This window comes from Vicia villosa, linkage group LG5, assembly GCF_029867415.1.
Source record: "Vicia villosa cultivar HV-30 ecotype Madison, WI linkage group LG5, Vvil1.0, whole genome shotgun sequence".
In the NCBI taxonomy this organism is placed as follows: domain Eukaryota; kingdom Viridiplantae; phylum Streptophyta; class Magnoliopsida; order Fabales; family Fabaceae; genus Vicia; species Vicia villosa.
In genome coordinates, this window is record NC_081184.1 from 12,472,480 (window position 1) to 12,495,253 (window position 22,774).

The window sequence follows — 22,774 nt, forward strand, 5'->3', positions numbered from 1 at the left end:
ATCCTACCGTTTGTCTCCCCGTACTTACACGCTAACACCTTATAGTAAGTGTTGTTTTTTCTACCATAAGGCGCCATTTCCATTTTCCTAATAATGCTAGATTCAAAGCTTTTAGATTTTTTTATCCCTAACCCCCCTTCCCACTTCTCTCGACAAACCTTGTCCCATTGAACCCAATTGATTTTCTTAGCAGCCTCTCTCCCACCCCAAAGAAAACTTTTGAATAAATATTCAAGTTTAGCGATAATATCTAACGGAGCTTTGAAGAATGAAAGGAAATAGACTGGTATAGCGTAGAGGACTGATTTTAGAAGAATGACACGACCGCCGATAGATAAATGTTTATTGTTCCAGGTGAACAATCTTCGTCTGACCGTATCTATGAGTGGTTTCCATGTTCCTTCTCTCCTAGGATTACTACTTATTGGTAGTCCCAGGTATTTAAATGGTATAATCTCGACTTTACAGTTGAGAGCAGACGTTGCCTCCTCTAACCATGATAACTGAATATTAATACCAACTAGAAGGCTTTTGTGGAAGTTTACCTTCAGGTCTGACATCAATTCAAATAGTTGCAAAATTAACTTAATTGCCCACACATTTTTCCAGCTTCTTTCCCCCACGATCAATGTATCGTCAGCGTATTACAGGTGAGAAACCGATACGTCCCCCCGACCAAATTAATAACCATCAAACTTATTCAACTGAACTGCTTTTGACATTATTAAACTCAACCCCTCTACTACTATTAAAAAGAGAAACGATAATAGAGGATTGCCTTGTCTAAGTCCTCTACCAACCTTAAATTCCTAAGTAGGACTTCCGTTTACCAAAAGTGACATTTGGCATGTACGAAGAAATTCAAAAATCCACTTTCTCCGTCTAGCATGAAATCCTATTCTAATCATGACGAATTCTAAATATTTTCAATCCACCGAATCGTATGCCTTTTCAAAGTCGACTTTGAACAATAAAGCTTCTTTTTGTTTTCTCTTTGCATCATCAACCAACTCGTTCGCAATAAGGATGTTGTTGACCATCTGCCTATTTTCAATAAATGCGAATTGTGAAGCTGGAATTAGTTTTTGAATCACCGCTTTTAATCTGTCTGCAAGCACTTTGGCCAGCACCTTATACATGCACCCAACTAGCGATATAGGTCGGTGTTCATCCAATCTTACCGGGTTTTCTAACTTTGGAATAAGTGCAATGAACACGTTATTAATGCCGCGACTCAACCTGCCATTGTAGTGAAATTCAGCCAAAAAACGCATAAATTCCTCTTTGATCAGTTCCTAAAAATCTTTATTAAATTCGAAGTTAATTCCATACGGGCCTTGGCTCTGTTGAAGCTGTATAGGGCAAGAAACAAAAGATTAAGAAGTGTTTATCCGGAAATTATCGTGTCCACAAAGATGATTGTAGAATATCATTCAACGGTTTCTATGGTTTCGAGCTCGGGTTTGAATGAACAAAAATATAAAAACGAAAAAGTAATTATTAACACAAAAAGAATTCATTCTTAGGAAATATAAGATTTATCAAACATTGCATATAATCTACTTCTCACAAACTTAAACTTATTGACCAGTTATACTCAACTTACGATACTCGTCTATGTCATCAAGTATCTCTCACATCAGTGTCCATCTCTGGAGCACCTATGAGATCAACTCACAACCAAGGTTATCTCTAACGCAAAGCTGCGAGAACATCTGTATGATAGCGTCGGCGATCTCTCGCGCTCCACTGAAACATAAAAGCATTAAGAACGGATACACAAGTGATTGTCAGCTCTAAATCTATCTCTAGAGTTCAGAAACTAACAAATAATCATCTTAGATAAAGATTCAAGAAGTTTATCTCTAAAGCAACCCAAATCCCAAGCACGAAGCAAAAACCTAAGACAACAATCAACACAGATTTATAAAGCAAGTTTTATATAAAGCCATGGGCGACAAATATACATGAGTTCAAAGTAAATACATACACAAAATTCAACTATAAGAGAAAACAAAAAGATGAAGAGAAATGAACCGAAAATCTCCCGATTTGTCAGCTCCAATTGATGAACAATCCACCTCCAATCATCCAAATGCAAGCTCAATAGTTGTTTTCTAACCTAATCTAACTTAAAAATGATAGTTTGATGAGTTGGGAACAAATACCCCGAAACATAACCTAAAAAATGTGATTTTTGCCCCTTTTAACGAGCTTCTGTCTCAGGAAATCTCGCTCGCTAAGCGAGTAGCAGAAAAAAAATCAAATTTTGTTTCCGCCCTAACTTGAGAACCGTAATTCCCAATTGTGCTCGGTTCTAAGTGTTCGAAACCTTATTCATGCTATATCTAACAATGAACCAAATTGATGAATTTTCTCATCCTTATTTTGAGCCTATGGAAGCGCGCTTGAAGGTGGCTAAACGAGCTTCTGCATGATTTTCATTTTATTGCTCCAAAATTGCGAAATCAAAGTCGTGCCTTCGACACTTTATTCCTCGAGGCTTCGATATGCATAAATACCTATAAAAGAAAGGAAAAACTAGTATACATTAAACAAAACGAATCAAAACTCAAGAATACAAATATTTACATAAAAGTTAGAATTTTATTACAAAAACCAAAAGAATAGAATCGATAAGTGTCACAATTATATACTTAAAACAACAATATTTTGGAACTTATCAGGCTCTTCGCACTCTCGCAATCCCAAACCGCCCTTTTAACCTCCTGTTTTGAAAATTCAACAACCAAACGCAAATTATCATCCTCCCCAATACTACTGAAGTTAAATAATTGGGGTACTAGTCTGAAGTAGTTCCTGGATTCAAACAAGCCACTAAAGTGTCTATACACTTCCTTCTTGATCTGTTCCACTCCTTCCATCATTGCACCATTAACCTCAAGGAATGTTATCGATGGTCATAAGGTTTCTTAGTCGACATTATTGCTATTGGAAACTGATCTCACCATTGTGGAGCGATGATCATATTGATGAATGTTTTCACGTGAGAGTGCGGTCCAAACTAGTTTTAACATACCCCACTGCGACCTCCAACTATACTTGTAGCGTGTGCAATAATATATGTCATGCTCGCAATATGGAGCACACGTAGGCTTTTGGGTGTTGATTTGTAAAAGTGAATGTATTTACTCAATTTCTTAGATGAGTATTTATATATGAAAACTCAGATGGAGGAGCCTAGGGAGACTAGTTCTTACGTCTACAAAATGGATTACACGTCTCTTGGATTTGACTCGTTAAAGCAGTGGCTTGGGTCAATCATCCTATTATGTTGGGGATGAGGTTAGTCCAACAAATATTTCAGTTATCCATTGAGGGGGACTTATTCCACTTTCTTAGCCCGTGGTTTAATATATTTTCCTATGAAAAAACATGGGGTGGGCTAGGTCATATGGCCGCCACCTGGCCTCACAAATTACTACCTAAGTACTTATTCAGATGTTGGAGAGTTGGTGGGTCGAGTCCTTTAATATTTATCAAAGATATCATATGTCAGAGTTTCCAGAATACGAGGTTTGTATGGGAGAAGTAATTAAGTGACTTAGTCAATCGCAATGCTAAATATCAAATAAAAAAATCAAAATATTTTAATACACAAACCTCTGATTAAGCTGGAAAATATCCTTACCATCTCAGTCAAATAATTTTAAATAACACATATTCATGCGTCAGACGGGTGTAAGAATGTAAGTATATATTTCAAATAGTCCGATGCATGCGTCAGACGGGTGTAAGATTGTAAGTATATATTTCAAATACTCCGATGCATTTTGCGGGTGACAGTTTACTAATATTTACATTGAAAAATTAATCTCTAATTAGTAAAATAATTTTTATTTAAAATTTGTACTAAATATACATTAAATTGTCACTAGTGTAATATTTGCAATAGAAAAATGGTGGAAATGAAAATGAAAGTGTAACTGATTCTCAGATCTCCTTCTATGACCAACACAAACACCAAAACCGTCGCCACGTGGCGCAACATCCCCAACCTCCTCAACTCCTCTTCCCACGGCGTCGTTTCACGCAACCACCTCTTCAACGACGCCGTCTTCAGCTTCACCGGCGGAAATGCCGTTCGTCTTAAATTCGCCACCGTCTCCGCCTCACAAACCAAGCCTGACAAGGAATTCACTCCCACGGTGGCTCAGCTTCTAAACCACCCGCTCGCCGTTGTCGCTCTTGTTCCTAAAGATGCTGCTCTGTTTCTCGCCGGAGCTGTTGCTGGTGCTGCCGCTAGGACCGTCACTGCTCCACTTGATCGCATCAAGCTTCTCATGCAGGTGTGATTTTTGCTTTCATTTGTACTCTCACTACGGCATTGTTGTTTTGAAAAATTGTGTTTCTTTGATGTTCATGAAACGACATTGCGTTCTTGCAGACTCATGGAGTGCGAATAGGTCAAGAAAGTGCGAAGAAGACAATTGGTTTTATTGAGGTATTTTAATATTGTATGCTTTATTTTATTTTTGAAAAATTCAACTTAATCATTCATGTTATCAATATTTCAAATTCACATTATTGACTTAGATTTATATGCATAACTTACAAGTAACTTAATGTCATTATAGTCAATGCAAATATCAACAAACATGAATCTGATTAATATATTGTAGTTTCAAGAATCATTTTGGAATATGGTTAATGTGTAGGACTAGGCTGAAAATCATACAATTTTAGCGACCAAATTGAGTATTTACAGAGTGAAGAAATGAAAAATGTGATGTGATAAAGTAGGTTGTTAGCATTGCTCTTGTCATTGATAGGATTCAAAATAAGTTCTGTTTTTATGTTAATTTAATACGATTATGTGATTAGATTTTATGCAGTTGTTGAGTTATACGTGAAAGTCTATTATTTTGTAAATGCTTAACAAAATAGATTTATTTTTGGTTAATATACTCTAAATGCTTGATAAAACAGGTTTATTTCTGGTTGATATGTTCTAAATGCTTATCAAAAAAGGTTTATTTCTGGTTAATTTGTTGTGGAATTTGTTTACATTGTTTTGGTGTTGCCTCTTCAAAATGCAGTAAACAGGTTAAATTAAATGGTAAATACTTGTAGCTGTTGGAGTAGTAGGATTGTTGTTGTTCTATATCATACTATGATCATATCTCTTATTGTTCATGTTCTCTTCCCACTATTTTGTATTGAAACTGTGTAATTCAACATAGTAGTAGCTATATAGAGGATTGAACTTGTCCTATTTTTTTTTTCTGCCAAATCATTGGCTGTTTTGCCCTTGGAGTGTAGCTTGAAAGTCACATCTAAGATACATGAATTGTATATTTTTGTCCCCTTTGTTACCATTTTTGACATCTAACAACCGAGAGTTCCTCAGATAACTTGGAACCTGTTTCAAAAACCCCTCAAATGAAGTCTCTAATTCCTCTGCAAGTTCTGTAGTCTCTGATCTTGTGATACGCCCTATGTAGACTAGAGTATTCCTAAAAGGAAAAGAAAGAGAGCAAAAACTGTTTATTACTCAAGATCACATGCTCTGCCTAGCGAACTTTTCCCTTCTACAACTAAAAAACCAGTTTATTGTGAATAGATCCCAAACATTTCTTTCGTTCTAGAACCAAGTCTATTTATATCTCAGCTGGACCCTTGTGTTATGTATATTAGTAACTCCAAGTTAACTGTCTAGTGTACACATTTAGTACTTCTCTCTTGGAACCTAACACCCGGTGGTGTCTTCTAAAATATTAAACACTCAAGAGACTGGAATTTTTTGAGTCAATTGTTACTTGACAGATGAGTTTGAATTGTTCCGTTATTCAACATGCTGAAATATTCCTAGGGAGCTTTCGCCAAATCCTTTTAAACCCTCAACTTGCTGAAATATAGCTCTTACAATTTTTTATTATTTATTTTTAAGTTAACATAAGTGCGACTTCTACTTTACAATCACTTACGACTTCTTTGAATATAAGAAAGTAAATACATTAATTAGTCGTATATCTCTTTTTTTTTGGGTGACAAGAAGTTTTACAAACCCCAACAAAGAAAATAAGCAAAACTAGAAGCCTCTAGGAAAAACAATCATAGAGTTGTCGGCTAAACGAGCAAAAGAAAGAAAGTCAGTTAGGAACTCAATAATCTGCAACAATCATAGGATAGTTCCATCGAAGAGTACTCGTGTCTACAAAACTAGAGCTCTGCTGAACCTTAATATCTAGCAGCCTTGGAAAGTTTAAATTTTATCAACACAAGTCCTTAACTGCTAAAGGATACCCCACATATTGCATGAGGCATTGTTGATAATATCATATATAACACTACTATACATAATAAAATAGAAGGTTTGTATCATAGATAAGATTTTCACATGTTTATTTTATCTTTTTAACTTGTGATAACATGTAACATTAATAAGTTGTACATCTCATGCACAACTTGTATTCCATGATTATGTTCTAGATGTATGACTTGCCTTTGATTAGTAATTGTTTTAAAATCTACACTACTTTTGTAATTAGTATTCCAATTCGCATTCTAGAGGGTAAAATGCCATCAATTTGGCTTAAATTTTCTTTTTGACACTAATTAACTCTGATTTTTTTCCAAAAAAATAATAAACTCCTTTGATCAAGATTTTATGTTAATTTTTCTTGTACTGTAAATTAACAGTCTCCACAAACCCCTTGATGATAATTTGCCCATATTAGATGGATTTGGCTCCTTGATTACTTATTAGAACATACCTATAAATTTATTGGAGCTTACGTTGACAAGATTTGCAGGCAATAACAATGATAGGGAATGAAGAAGGCATTAGAGGTTACTGGAAGGGTAACCTACCCCAGGTTTGTGTCACTAGGTATTTCTTCATGTATATCGCTTATAATGTTGTGTAGTCTTTTTTATTTGTTTTAGTGTTTCTTTCCAGGTTATTAGGGTTATACCTTATAGTGCAGTCCAGCTCTTTGCTTATGAAATTTATAAGGTTAATCACTAACTATCTTTCACGAGTTTCTTATACCAAACATTGCATGCTCAGGTCTAAGTTATACTTTTGGATTTACAGAAGATATTCCAGGGAAAAAATGGTGAGCTCTCTGTTGTGGGAAGACTTGCAGCAGGTGCTTTTGCGGGCATGACATCAACTTTTGTAAGTAGTTAATTTGACGCCTATCCCTATATGGTTTACAAGTGCTTTCATAATGTTCATGTTTCCCATTGAAAAGTTTAGTGCTTGTATTAAAACTTTTGAGCATATTTTTTCTCTTTTTGTAAAGTAAATTTTTATATTTTTCTCATACCTCAAATGTTAATTTATCTTTATTTGTTTATATCCTTGTAGATAACTTACCCATTAGATGTCCTGAGATTACGATTAGCTGTTGAACCTGGGTGTCGAACAATGACAGAGGTATAAGATTAGCCTGTTTAAGCATTATCCTCAGATTTTCTTGACTTAATGAACCAAATTGTGGCTTTTCTAGGTTGCCTTGAGCATGGTAAGAGAGGAAGGTTTTGCATCTTTCTACTATGGCCTTGGGCCTTCTCTTATTGGAATAGCTCCATATATTGCAGTTAACTTTTGTGTTTTTGACTTGTGAGTTCATTAGTAATCTCTTTATCTTTTAAGTACATTGGAGTTTGGATGTTGACATTGAAATTATAACATCCTAACCTTGTATGGGTAATAGACTAAAGAAGTCGTTGCCGGAGAAATATCAAAAGAGAACTGAAGCATCTCTAATCACCGCCGTGCTTTCAGCGTCTCTTGCCACTCTTACATGCTATCCTCTGGACACAGTTCGAAGACAGATGCAACTGAAGGGTACACCTTATAAGACAGTATTAGATGCCATTTCTGGTTAGTCGGGATTGCTCAGCTTTTTTAGCATAATCATTTTATAGTCATGGACAATCTTATATTTGTGCACACATTTATATTTTAATAATTTGAGTTATAGTTAGAAATGTGTAAGATTAATTAATTTCCTTTACTGGTGGAAACATTGCAATATTCTTTGGTTGTAAGCACACACTAATGGAGAATAATTGAAGTTTAAATGCTTCAATCTTCACGTATAACTGTCATATTAATTTTTTGGTTGATGTAGGTATTGTGGCACGGGATGGACTTATTGGCTTGTATCGCGGATTTGTACCTAATGCCTTAAAAAACCTACCAAACAGCAGGTATTTGAGATCTCCTTATTTCTAATTGATTACATTTCCTTAAATTCCAAGTTTGTTGATAGTTGATATACATAAATAACATCTTGTGACGTTCAGTAAATTTGCTGAAAAATAAGCTGATAATATCCTGTTTGAAATTGATTTTTTGTTCAACATCACACAGTCAATAATGGTGATTTATTTTAATTTGAAGTAGATAGTGACTAGTTTACCTGATATTTTTGCAGCATCAGGCTTACCACATATGACATTGTCAAACGCCTGATTGCGGCTAGTGAGAAAGAGTTTCAAACAATTGCTGAGGAAAACCGCAACAAAATAAAGAAACATCCGTAGTCAAATTCAATGAAGGCAAACTTAGGTTTCATATTGATTTAGCAATATTTTCATGGTGAAATTTTTTTGCAGAGTAAATGCTGCAATAAAATCATCCATTATTTGTGGGAATTGCTTTAGCTATACTGTTAGCAGGGATATATCTTATAGAAAGGGGTGTAAATTTTGTAGGACACAAGTTTGTTCTAGGTGTTCTATATTGCTCTATTCTTTTCCTTATTGTAATTTAGCTGTAATATATTTATTAGATAAATTTAATGGAAGTTTTGCTAAATTTAATGTACTGTCTTCTCACTACATATATGTTGGACATGTCAACATATTCAATTGTGTTTTATATATGTAGTGAGAGGACAGTACCGGTAACACCGTAAATTTTATGTATTTACGCTAGTTAATGGATTTTAATAGAGTTGGTCAATATAGTTGGGGTTGGTCAATATAGTTGGGGGTCTGCTGTCCTGGCTACGTTGTACCAATCCCTTTGCAAGAATGCAAAAAATGATTCTTGTATATTCTATGAATGCGCTCTATTGGTGCAAGTTTGGGGGTGGTGGAGAATGCCTATACTGACCCCAGTAAACAGAACCAACTGGACCTTCCCTATGCAATGAGGTATTTTTTTAATTCATATTTTTAATGCAAAATAAATTGATTAGGATTTACTTTAACTGACACATTTAAATTGTGTTTTATATTTTGCGTGAAAAATATGGACTTCACGAAAAATCCGCGGTCAAATATCACGATGTACCGCCAGCTTATTGATCACTTACGACCCGAGGATGTATAATCTCTAATCTTCTCCTCTTTTATAAGTGTCTTTTTTATAAATATTTGACCGAAATAATGTATAAGTCTTATGCATGCAGTTTATCTGGAGACCGTATCTGGAATGCGATCATGAACCAAGAGGTTTATATGCAGCTATTTGGACTCCAAAAACTTGCCTCATTAGGTACAACATCATCGAGATGCATCATAGTGACCGGGTCAAACTCCAGTTCGGGATGCATCAAGGTATACCTGATCCTCCAATTGACTTGGGAGTATGGCACCTTAAATGAGTAAACCATCAGTGGTGTCATCAAAATTGGAAGGATTACGCTCCTGAATGGCGCCAGATGTGGAAAAACTGTCGCCAATATGTTCTCAACTTCCCCGTGAGATGATACCGTCCGCACAGTACATGAGTTGGTACCGTACGGTTACCACCCCTAATTTATTTGTGGCGGATCCGTTCTACTTGATAGACCCCGCCTTCACAACTATATCCTACCACAACAGAAACATCAATAAGAACAATATCAGTACACCCAGGAACAACAAAATATGTTCCAAACTCCGTCTCGTTCCAACCGTAACTACCGCCTATTAAATCTCTTCCAAACACAGTCTCAACCAAACAATCAAGATGAGAGCCAACACCAGTACGCTAGCCCATACCAGACCCATTCACAATCACTTGGCTTTGCAGGGTACTCACGGTCGTTCGGCCAAAACATTAAGGCTGGTTGGTCAAGGCTCCATCTAAGTCCTGACGAGGGTCCACATGCTAAATCATCTCACCACGGTACAGCCTTTGGGTTTGCAACACCGTCCAATCAATTTGAGCTTCATCAAGGTAGTACAAGTGCTGATGGGTGTTATTTTTCGGAAGTCGTATCCCAACCTACTCCCCCCACCATTTAGCACTTTTGAGGGCTTGGGTAACTGACTTTACGACAGTCGGTTTCCGGAAAATTATGGTGGCGTTGACGAATTCATTGACACCGACCATCGGAACAACACAATTCTAGGCCCAGCTACACAATCACAACAAGAACCACGAAGGGGTAGGTGTGGTCCTAGGGTTCGCGGCGGCGTCAACGATCATCCTCGACGTGTGATAACAAAACCTCACTGCGGAACAGAAGGGCGTCTTGGCGATGGAAGACATTAGGCATTTTGTTAGGTTTTCGATAATCAGTTGTTTTCGTTGTATCCAAACCCTAAAAGTAATAAAATTTGTTATTTCCGGTTTTTTATATAGACCCGTTGTTTCGATTTTTATTACCGGATGTCAAAATAGGTGTTTCTAAATGTTAATTATAAAAATTTTAAAAAAAAAATAAAAAAAATATTTATGGCCTTATGCACCATTTGTGTACCCCAAAATTTTCCCATCATATTTCAGTCCATCTGACTTTTAAATGCTCAAAGATCTCCAATTGCTCAAAGTTACCTAGCTCCTAAACGATCAACCCACAACTAGGGTTTTGTTTCTCTCCAAGTAAAATCAACTTCTGAAACCTCAAGTGAACTCCATGGCCTTTCATATACCTCAAAGGATCCTCATGCCAAGTTTCGAGCTCTGATTCACAAGTTTGATCAGTCAACCGCTCATATGAACAACAGTCGACCATTTTGACCTAAAAATCAATTGTGGTCAAAGTACAATCAAAATTCCTGATTTTTGGTCAACATCCTCATTTTGAAGTATCACTCATCATTTGATCCTGATTCATCAAGGAAAATTCAGAAATCAACAAAACCTAAAGTTTCTAAATTAGGGTTTTTTGACCTAAAGTCAACTGAACTTTGACCTGCCATAACTTTTACATGGAACATCAGAAATTTTCCATCCAAAGCTCAATTTAAAGGAAATTGAATTCTCTACAAATTTGTCTCTCACATGCCAAGGCTAGAAATGCTTCATTTGAGAGATATGAACCAAAACATTACAGGTCCTTTTTGAAAGTCAACCAAAAGCAGTTTTTTGTCAAAGCCCATATCATGAGGATAAAATCCTCAATTGAAAAAAAGTTTCCAAAGTGGCTTGTAGAGGACATCTTGAGGTTTCCAAAAAGTCCTAGAACTCCTCCATATCTTAAACATTGAGGGAGATATGCCTTGTCAAAGTTGGGCAATTTTAAGGGGAAAAATGTGAAATAAAAGGCTCCAAAATGAATCTTTTTGCAAAGGGACCCAATCTTGCTTGGCCCAATCTTCACTCTCAAGTTATCCAAGGCCCCAAAATTTAATTGCCACGAAATTGTTGATTTATTTGATTTTTTATGAATTTTTATTCATTTAAAAAACGATTAAAATTAAGTAAATCAATAGAAAATCAAAGATATGGTTTAAGGGATCAATTTGAATCAAATCCAATCATCATTTACCCCCATATTCAATATAATTTCGTGCATACATGGACTGGATATGATTGAGACCAATTTAGAAGGATTTTGAACCATATTGCAAATCAAATTTTCTCAAAAAGCAAATCAAAGATTCAAGAAGATTTTGCCAAGTTTTGTTGACCTAAACCCTTTTATTATAAGTACATAACTTGTAAAAACCCTGGGGGACGAAAAAATCTGCCTCAAGAAGCCATAACAAGTTCTTAAAGTTTCAAGAAAAAGTGGTAGTTCGGATTCAAGGTTGGAGGAGGATTCAAGGCATTTTAAAGATTCAAACACGTTTAGGAGGGCGCTCTGAAGCTGTACCAACCCGTACAAGACTCTAAAACTTTGAGAACCATCACCAATAAGCCACGGTTTGCATCCAGTTTTTTTATTTCGGTTACAATGATTGATGCATTCTCATCATGTTTTGATTACATATATATGTTTGCATTGATGTTTAGATTGTTTCTGGATATTTAATTTGATGATTGCTTGCATATATGACCATTCTCCATGTTAGGATTCGTAAGCTCTTGAATTAGGGCTAATTGATTTAGGGCGAATTAGGTCTCAATACAGGTACCATTGGATTCGTATGTTCAAGACGAGCTCGAATATGGTCTTGGATTTACTTTTTATGCGTGTACGAGTGCTTTTGTGATTAACAAGTGTGGTAGATACGAGTTTTTACAGTTAATTTGTAAAAGCGCTGCAAAAGGTTTCTTTGCAGGTTGTCACGAAGAAGACGATGTGTTGTCCTCACATCATTGGTCAATTCAAATTTACGCGCGCCAGTTTCCATTAATTTGCATGTTTCCTTTATAATTCATTAATGGTGTATATTAAACAAATAAGTGAATCCAGTTGAGGTGGTAAAGGGGCGATGCTGTTCACATAAGGGTCAGGGGTTCGATCCTTTGTTTTGTTTCTATTTTTTCCATGAATTATCTCACAGGATTCCATGCACTTCATGTGCGAAGGAACATCATGGACTTTCAATCTCAGCCATCCGTTTGTTGTGACATCAGATCTAACACACGCCAGGGTGAGGATCCACCATACACCTCCATCAGTGTGCCACATGGAATCAAAAGCTAAGTTATTTTTAATTTTTTTCTTAATTACATAAATACTTTTGTTTATTCTTTTTCTTTTTTTTTCTTTTATTATATTTCTTTTTATTTATTTATTTTTACTTATTTAATAAATTAGTTTTTTTATAATAATTTTATACTTATTTATTTTTTTTATCAAAAACTCGATTTTTTTTATAATTCTATTAATAATTGTTTATATATTTAAAATTCAATTTTATTCTCATACATATTTTTAATCAAATAAATAATTAGGATTTAATCCAATAATTATTTTAATATTTAATCGAACTTTCGATTTTCTTCAATGTTTATTTAAATTATTAATTTTTCAGACCTTATGGTTTTAACCCTGATTTATTCCGGTAAATTAGGGTTGTAGATCTCTAATGCACTAACTTTTCTCTTCTTTGTAATTTTCAGGGTTGATCAGGGATGCGATGAAGGCTCGAGACATATAAATTAATCATTTTTCTTTTTGCCTTTATTGTTTTTGCCTTTTATTTCCCCTTCCCCGCTGGTGTTTATAGTAATAGCGTAGGATTTTATTCTTTCTGCCTTTGGTTTTGTTTATATTAACTGCGTGGTTAGTAATCTTAGGGAGTGCAAGCCTTTAATTAACCTAGAATAACTAATTATAAGATAAAATATCTGAATTGAACCACCTGATTGTGCCACACACACACACTTTTGGGTAACCCCTCTTGTTGCCTGTTGCCTTAATTTATGAAAATAGTCAAGTCCCTCGATTCCGAGGATACCTAAAGCAAATGTTGCCCTCAGTTCATTCATCGTCAAATTTGTCCCTCGATGTTGCCTCGGTAAATGATGATTTGTCCCCATTGCTAAGGTATCCTCGTCTGTTGTCTAAAAAAATCAAATGACTATTATATCCTTCCCTTAGACTACCTGCCCTTTTTATGGCAGAGTCAGTCTTATGGCGAACAATAACTCCGATGATCCTTTACATCCAATAAAAGGACTTCCTACCCTCTTATGGTATGGATAGCCCTGAAAAGCTAAAAGAACAGAAATTTTTAAAACTTAGGGTAGTTGCTACTAATTGCTTGCTCTGGTTTAAATTCAACTTGCCTCTTTCAAAAAACCTTCAAAAAGGCTACGCTTATTTTACAAGCTAAAGTCCTTATTCAAATCATTTTTCTCAAACTTCTCAAACATTTTGAAAACAAAGCGAGCTAAGCAATTAAGAGCCCATGGATAACCATGGATACAAAGGGTGCTTTAAACCTTCCCTTTGTATAACTTACCCCCCGAACTCAGTCTCTTTCAAAAATGTTTTTTCTGTTCTTTTAGCCTTTCTATAAATTGGATAAAATAAAAGTCGGTGGCGACTCTTGTTTACCGCGACATTTAAAAAAGTCAGTTCACCGTATTACAATTTGGTATGGCTAAATCAAAAAATAGCCTAATGCGCCATTTCATTTGGCGCAAATGTATGTCAAATTAGGGCAAGCCAAATGAAATGGCGCATTCATCTATTTTAACTTCTTCTACGATTCTACGCCATTTCGTTTGGCGCATTCATCTATTGGTCTTTCCAAACCTAGACACTTTGGTAAATAAACTGAAAACTTGGTTTTATTAGGATTTTTTTAAAAAAACTTAGTTATTTAAATTTTTTTCCATTTTAGAATGACCTTTATTTTAATATAAAATAATAAGCATAATTAATTTTTTTTTTAAACAATTAACATAAAAAATAACATAAAATCGATAAAAATTCCAAAACTCTTCTGGTTCGGTTGATTCATTTCAGAACGCTTTTGGAATCTGTTCCGGTTCAGTAGCTTACATACCGCAACCCTTTTGGTAACTGTTCTGGTTCATCAAAATTACAAACCGGAACACATTTTTGAACTGTTCCGGTTTTGATTTTTTATGTTTTTTTTAACATTTTATTTTTATTTTTAAGAGCAACGACATGCGGACATTAGGATCAGATGAGAGGCCTACTAGCCGACGCCGCCGCACCGCAGATGAAGCTGGTCCCTCTGTACCAGTTCCAGAGCCATCACAGCCACCAAGCCAGCTAGGTATCCTGGAGGACCTTCGGATCGGTCATTACTTGTTCGATACGAGGACCATGTTGCTCGCCGTCTATCGTTCGGGGAGGTAAATAAAATAAATTTATCTATTTTATTCTACTTTTATTATTTTAAAATTAATTTATTATTATATTTTATAATGTGATTTTTTTATTTATTTTCAGGAAAGAGGTCCTAAAAAGGAGCTCAAAATCGCAGGACATGGGACGAAGCTTCAGGATAGAGTTCCTCAGTTGCTCCCACCAGAGATGGATGATTTGGTATCTAGGTCAGGACTGACTTATCTCCAGAGAACTAGCTTGACCAAGATAGACGTTAATCTTGTCTCAGCATTTGTGGAGAGGCGGCATATATAGACATCGTCATTTCACTTGCAATTTGGTGAGATGACGATTACATTGGATGATGTTGCCAGTCTGCTGCACTTGCCTATTGGGGGTTTGTTCTGGTATCCTCAGGAGCATGTCCTTGAGGAGATGGCTCTTGAGCTTGGCATCCAGTATTTGGGAGTGGAGAGGGGTGATATGGCTCGACATGTGCGTGACTGCAGGGGAGCTTATTATTCATTGCACTGGTTATAGGATAGATTTGTCCAGCATCGTGCTGCTAGTAGCTGGGCTTTTGCGACCAGGGCATATCTTATGATGTTGGTCGGTTGTACGAATTTTGGGGACAAGATCTTTACTCTCGGCGAGGCCTGATATTTGTTGTTATTTAGAGACTTAGAGAGACTTAATGCTTACAGTTAGGCATCTGCTGCACTGGTCACTCTCTATCGACATATTGGAGATGCATCTATGTTTAGCTACAAACAGTTAGTGGATATCCTACTCTTCTACAGGTATTTATATTATTTTAATTTTTATCCTTTAATTCATTGGATGTTAATTCATATATTTTTATTTATATTCTTTAATATATGTATATTAATTTATATGATATAACTTATTTGGTAACAGTGTTGGATTCATAAGTACTTTTCCACACTTGGAAAGATAGGAGAGAACTGGCGTCCATCTGAAAATCATGGGCTTCCTCGGGCGATGAGATGGTGGTACAAGCAAGGAGCCATGAAGATGGATCAATTGAGAGCGATTTTGGACCAGCTGACAACTACAGACATCATATGGCGCCCATTCGAGGTTCAAGAATGTCACCTTCCTTTTGACGAGCTATCTCTTTACAGAGGTTTTCTCTTTTGGGGTGACATACATGTGCCATGTTTACCTGACAGGTGTCTTCGTCAGTTTGGTCTTTGTCAGTATATTCTGCCTCCATCTCCTGCTGATACGATGAGCGATGATGACATTGCTGTGGAGTGGATTGGCTATGACCAGAGCGTGGCGGATGTGGTTAGAGACACCGCACCAGTCAAATACCTCTATGAGATGGTTGATGGTTATTTATAGTGGTATTACCGTGTGTCGCATCCTCAATTGGTGTTGCCCCCACCTCGTGCGCGTAGAGAGGTTCTAGTTCCTGTCTTTGATGCATAACCTGCTGATTCGGATTGGGCTCGTGCTTCCACATTGGTTCACCGTTATCTCCGACAGGAGGAGGCAAAGGAGGATGATATAGCGTATGTTGATTTTTTCGAGGTTTTACGCATCGCCCGTCAGCATTGATTATTGTTGTATTCTATGATTTATTTTTTGTTTTGTTTGATAAACTTAATGGATTGTGTTTTATTTTGATACACTTTGAGATTGTATGGATTATGGTTTATTTTGTGTTTTATTTGGATGGATAAGATTGCACCGACACATTTTTGTGGATAAGATTGCACCGACACGTTTTCGTGGATAAGATTGCACTGATACTGGATTGCGTGGATAAGATTGCACTGATAGTGGATTGTGTGGATAAGATGGCCTATAAATAGAGGTTAATGTTGTTGAGAGAAAATACCAAATTTTCAAAATGCCTCTTTATAATTTTATGGTTGACACAGTTGTTTACTTTACTGGAACTAAGGTTCCCATGAAGTTTCCCATACCTGACGGATGCGGGAACCTTGAGGCATTGGCAACTTGGTTGAATGAAAAATTGTCTGAAACTGATAACAGACTGTGAGTAAAATCTCGTACCGTGAAAACTGATGCATGGACGTTGAAGGGAGGGTAAGTTATAACGTTGTGGAGTTGAAGTGCGATGCTGATATGAAAGATATGTGGAAATCACAACAGCGTAAGATAACTAAGGGGCCGATCGAGTTTGAGGTGAACCTAACAAGGTTTGTTGATGATGTCCTGAAGATGCTGGAGCATCCTAAATCGTCTGCAAGAGTCTAAGTTTTATTGTTCTAAGTTTTAAGTATTAATGTTATATGTTCTTAGTTTTAAGTGTTAATGTTCTTAGTTTTAGTGTTCTAAGTTCTATCTACTCAAAAAATAGTATAATAAAAACTCAATGTTGTTAAGAATTCTTAGTTAAAATATTACATGTAATAAAAGTCGCCTAGTCTAAATTAACACTTGATGGTAACATAGGCGAAAGATGTAGCCAACTTTGAAGACATCCTGCAAATCCTAACATCCAAGATGTTGCAACTTGATAACGAAACTTCTTCCAATCTAATGTGACAGGTGGCAGTGGGAAGCCTTTTTTCATATTAACCTAATTGCATAAAATTTTTAGTTATGTCACATCATAATATATATATATATATATATATATATATATATATATATATATATAAATTAACACAAATAATATAAATAAAGGTTACCCGAATTCAATGATTATTGTTGATAAGTCCAATGCAGTATGTAGGGGCACTTGGAGAATATATAGTTGTCATGGGAAAAAGTCAAGCTCGAGTTGCCTAAATGCACAAGAATGACGTTATACCGATTTGCTATCAAATAGCCCATGTTTGATAGTTACAACCATTTCTCCGGTGGTTGAAAACCAACATTATCTATCATCAATCCGCTTCTCATTTCGGATAATCGAGTGCCGAACAGTCTCTCATATAAGTCCTTCTTTTCTCTTATTTCCATGTCCAAGTTACGACAAACCATTGCCCAACCATCCTCACTATACCCATGAAATGATGCAGTGGCTCTAAATCCACAATTACCATCTAATTCAACATTAACAATCTCGGTAATATATGGCCTAATATGACAAGGAAACTGAAGAGTGAAATCTTGGTTCTTTGATTGCGATTACTTCTTTGACTCTGATTTCTTCTTGGAAGTTTCTGATGATTGTGATTGTATTTGTGGAGATTGAGACGCCTGGTCACCATACTCAAAACCTGAAGGATCCCTATAAACATCATACCCAACTGGTTTCTTCCATTTCCTCTTCACTCCTCCTTTAGTTTTTATTTTCTCAGGCGGTGGATACAATGAAGTTGTTGTGGGATATGCAACTTCAAAAACCCTACTTTTCAATGCTCTTTTCCTACAACATCTAGTGATTTAAACCTTCTCCACAATTCATCGATTGCATTACTCATATCCACCTCTGAACCAGCTTCTTAATCTAAAGGCAACTCACCTTCCATAGATAGTATCCTCCATTGAAGATGAACATTTTCTATTGGTAATGGGAGTCCAACAACCATATATTTTCCCTTATCACAAGCACAAGGTAACCCATAACTTGTTCTCATAGTACAACCACATTTTCCCCTACTATTTAACACATAATCAAGCCTCAAAAACTCTTCAGTAATGCGTCTCAAAGCAGATCTTGATACCGAACCACGCAAATTACCATAAAATGGACTAATATTTGCGTGCTCAACCTCATAAAAACTTTTTTGAAACGAAGCTCAGATGTTACCTATTTGTATTTTCAAGTTAGAATTCATAGCTTCCCAAACTTTGACCGTGTCACCAAGACTGTTCCCTAACATCTGCTTTAGCTTCCAATGTGCAGACTCAACCCTAAAAATAAACAAACTAAGTATAAAAAAAATAACACTTTAAAAATTAATACATACTAAAAAGACTAAGAATTATGACATACCGATTAGTCGTGGTGCTACCAAAATGAAGCACTCGATCAATCCATGCGCCTACAAATCTTTGCCTATGTGGGATCAACCAAGTGTTTTTCACGTAATCGAGGAAGTCACTATAAGCAAAGCATGCTTACTCAAGATATTGCAACCGTACACCTTACTCAACCCCATTACTATAAATACAACATCTTTCCACAATGTGTCTATCGTCTCTTGCATCTCTTTCATCACATATTCCTTGCGTTTCATCCCAACATTTTTGTTAATGTGAAAACGACATAGCAAGTTATGCTTCGTAGGAAACACAACTTCAACTGATTTCATCAAAGCAATATATTTATCCGTCAAAATCACTTATGGACCCACATCTTTCTTCATAAACAATTGCTTCAGCTTATCCAAGACCCAACAATAACTCTCTGTCTGCTCACACTCCATATAAGCAAATACAACCGCAAATGTCAAATCGGTCGATGTCATGCCAACTATTTCAAACAGAGGTTGTCTATATTTGGTGGTCTTATATGTGGCGTCCATAATCAAGACACTTGGAAAAAGACTCAGCAACTTTACCGAATCTGGATTAGCCCAAAAAATATCTCTCACAACTACCAAATCATCCCTTTTCCTACTCCAATAAACATAGTTCGCCTCCTCTATAAGCTTAAGCAAATGTTGTATCTCACTTCTTGGACCTCTTATCTCTGCTTCTATCACACTCGTATGCTTGTATATTTGCGTGATACGAGTGATATTTTCAGGATCTCGCTCTTGCAAGGAAATCAATATGTGTCTAGGAGGAACATGTCTCTTTGTCAAATCAGCAACATGCTGCTTCTCATCTGTTGTCAACCTACCAACAAAGGAATGACCTTCTAATCTATCTAGTAAACCATGATTATGAACTCCACATTTTACATCAACCTTCCATCCAGACCCATCTTTTATCGGAGTCGACCTGATTTTGAATGGACATCCACGTCTCTTAGTAGCACTTTGAGTTTCACTTTTATCCTTATATTTTCCCTTTTTATTGCACCCAAATATCACTTTGTTGCTTCTTCCTCTTTTGCCTGTTTCAATGTCCGAACGGGTGATGATAACGGTCACTTTATTGTTGATTATGGTCTCTTTAACCCATCGGATAACCTCTTCCCGTGTGACAAATCTTTGTGAAGTTGTGAAAGCATCAGCGGTATCTACAGTTGTCTCGTTTTTTTGACAAATCTGGAGCAGAATTTCCATACCTGAAAAAACATTAAAAAAATAAAAAATGGAAAAAGCATTCTGGAAGACATAGGAAAAGAGTTCCGGAAATACATTCTGGAATGCATTGGTGAACTCTTCCGGTTTGCAAAAAAGCGTACCAGAACACTTTATCAAAGTGTTCCGGTATGGTTTTCATCTTTCCGGAATAGTTTTAGAAAGACTTCCGGGTGTTTTTTCTTGTGAACCGGAAGAGTTGGGGAATAAGTTCCGATTTGTTTATTTACATACCGGAAGACTTGCATAAAGTGTTCCAAAATTGAGGCGCGTTGGGGTGCAGTTTTCATTTTTTTTTTGACTTTTTGAGTGAATGATAAAAAGTAAAATGGTAAAATAGTTAATAACTTTAAAGGGTAAAATTGCCATTTTTTAAAAATTGTAGGGGTACAAAGGCAACTGTAGGGGTACAAAGTAATATTTTTGCAAAGTGGTTGTCACTGAAGCCCAATACATATTAGGGATAAGCAAAAGGAATGTTCTCCTTTGTCATCAGATGCACGGATAGTGTGGCAGGGTTTACGAAATCTCCAAAAATCGTTTTTCAGCCAAAATCCAAAATATCCTCCGATGACGACGCCATGATTTCGGTTCCATGCTTCAGTGGTTTTCCAGTCGACGTTTATCAATATCTGAGCGAAACTGCTAATGGGCTAACAAAGAGCATGGATGATAGAAGAGTTCGTTTTGACCTGGCTTCAGACCTCAAAGGCAAAGGTGTGTTAGACCATCGTTCACGTGATGGAAAGATCGACATGTAAGGGTTGCAAGATTGCAAAGGACCTAGTGAAGCTTCGCCGGGGACGGGAGAGAAGGTTTTCCCACTTGCAAGGTCTTCTGCAACGGTGGCTTCAATCGAAAGTGAAGGCTAAGTTTGTACAAAAAGTGTAGTTAACGTATATATTATGGTCTGCATGTTAAAAAAGATGAAATGTATATCTAGGGTTTTGAAAATGATTTACAATGTGATGAGCCAGGCGTGTTGTTAGCTATAGATAGTATATGAGAATGATCATTTGTAATTTGTTGATACTATTGAAATTGATTTAAAAACCTATTGTGGTAGCAGTATTTGTCTAATTCATTTGCAAGGTATGACATATGTTATGAAATGGTAGTGAATGTTTAAAATGTGAATATATATATATATATATATATATATATATATATATATATATATATGAATGTATGTATATATATGTATATATATATATATATATATATATATATATATATATATATATATGTATATATATATATATGTATATATATAATATATATATATATATATATATATATATATATATATATATATATATATGTATATTGTAGTTTTGATGAGGTAAGTGTTGACAAACAATCCATGGACCCATGGGATGACCGTGAGGTGAGGGAAGAAGAACTTGGTTCACTTGGTAGGGTCCTTGTTTGGAGAAGGCAGATAAAGTCCAGCAGGGTTGCAAGAAGAAATGCCCTTGTAAGTCTCTTAGTCTACTACAACATAGTAGCTTATCTACATATAATTTTGTCTTGCATTGAAATCAACAACTTTTGTGTCTATGCAGCAACTGCCTTAGAAGGTTGTTCAAGAGCATCTAATGGTCGGACATGAGTCAATTGTTCTCTATAATTAAGACCGTAGAAGGGAGTACAATTGTGTGTTGCACGTCTCAAAATGGAAAAATTGCACAGAGCGGTATATAAGTAAGGAATGGTACACTTTTGTTAGGAATCGCAAGATAAAAAAGGCGACAAGATTGGATTCAGTTTGAGGGTCCCTTCTGCAGACCACTTGTTGGTTACGGTGCAACGTAAAAAGTCGTCAAAATGAATCTTTTGGTGGTAGGTTCCGTTAGCTGTGATGGTGACGTCCATAGTGTAACTGTTATGCACTAAGTTATTAGGATGGTATAGCTGTAATAGTTTTGATAGGTAAGATTGTGATGGAAAATAGTTTAGCTTGATGTAGTTGCAAGTGGTGCTTGCAAGTGACACATTTTGTAAAGGACACTAACTGTGCACATGTGAGGAATATATTCCTTTCCTTTGGATGCATAAGGACAAAATATTCTTGCAAATAACTATGCTTTTTCGTGGTAAGGCGTGAAAGCAGCATGTGATGTTGCAGTGAATTTTAGAAATAAATAGAAGGCCACAATGTATGTAAATGTGCAAAGTGAAACCTCATAGACTTATATTTCATCACCTCTCCATCTGCAACATTTATAAAACCAGGCTGTGTAGATCATCTTCATAATGGATCTCTGCGGCATTCTCAAACACTCAGACATGATAGATTATTTTATAATCACGAAGATATCGTCACAAGTTTAGTTAGTTTTTTTTGTATAAATTAATGGTGCTTCAAGATTGTTAAATATATACATATGTATTATTTCATTTCCAATTGTGTGTATACAAGATTGTTAAATATATACATATGTATTATTTCATTTCCAATTGTGTGTATACTTGATTTTTGCAGTCCTACCCAGAGATTCAACCCTTATTTGTGAAAAGCCACGGAGACCAAATTTCCAAATGTTGGACCATAATGAATAACCAAGGTGTACACCATGAGCTGATCAATAACCAAATTGAAATGCATCTGCTCGTTATTAGTGGATGACCTTGTATGGAATCGTATTACAATCTACCTTCCGAGGTAGTCCTGACCGTTGGGTATTA

The 22,774-nt window shown here is 36.0% G+C and overlaps 2 protein-coding genes across 2 annotated transcripts; one reads left to right on the forward strand and one right to left on the reverse strand.

Moving 5' to 3' along the window:
• The first annotated feature begins 3,928 nt into the window (after positions 1-3,928).
• LOC131606284 (probable envelope ADP,ATP carrier protein, chloroplastic) lies at positions 3,929-8,826 on the forward strand. The gene is made up of 10 exons (XM_058878531.1): positions 3,929-4,310; positions 4,409-4,465; positions 6,777-6,839; positions 6,923-6,979; positions 7,061-7,144; positions 7,337-7,405; positions 7,479-7,591; positions 7,686-7,855; positions 8,106-8,184; positions 8,412-8,826. The coding sequence occupies exons 1-10, from the start codon at positions 3,969-3,971 to the stop codon at positions 8,518-8,520; spliced, it is 1,143 nt and encodes a 380-aa protein (XP_058734514.1). The 5' UTR covers positions 3,929-3,968; the 3' UTR covers positions 8,521-8,826.
• A 10,351-nt stretch (positions 8,827-19,177) lies between these two features.
• LOC131604223 (protein FAR1-RELATED SEQUENCE 5-like) lies at positions 19,178-20,228 on the reverse strand. The gene is made up of 2 exons (XM_058876682.1): positions 20,144-20,228; positions 19,178-20,070 (listed from the first exon to the last, which is right to left on the reverse strand). The coding sequence occupies exons 1-2, from the start codon at positions 20,226-20,228 to the stop codon at positions 19,178-19,180; spliced, it is 978 nt and encodes a 325-aa protein (XP_058732665.1).
• Positions 20,229-22,774: the final 2,546 nt, after the last annotated feature.

What these genes read in the sequence shown, in the direction of transcription:
- LOC131606284 (XM_058878531.1), top strand. Translation starts at nt 3,969, where the DNA reads ATGACCAACACAAACACCAAAACCGTCGCCACGTGGCGCAACATCCCC. An exon ending in GGAAGGGTAACCTACCCCAG is followed by an intron (nt 6,840 to 6,922) that starts GTTTGTGTCACT and finishes GTTTCTTTCCAG; the next exon opens with GTTATTAGGGTTATACCTTA. An exon ending in CGGGCATGACATCAACTTTT is followed by an intron (nt 7,145 to 7,336) that starts GTAAGTAGTTAA and finishes ATATCCTTGTAG; the next exon opens with ATAACTTACCCATTAGATGT.
- LOC131604223 (XM_058876682.1), bottom strand. Translation starts at nt 20,228, where the DNA reads ATGAAAACCATACCGGAACACTTTGATAAAGTGTTCTGGTACGCTTTT. An exon ending in TCACCAATGCATTCCAGAAT is followed by an intron (nt 20,071 to 20,143) that starts GTATTTCCGGAA and finishes ATGTTTTTTCAG; the next exon opens with GTATGGAAATTCTGCTCCAG.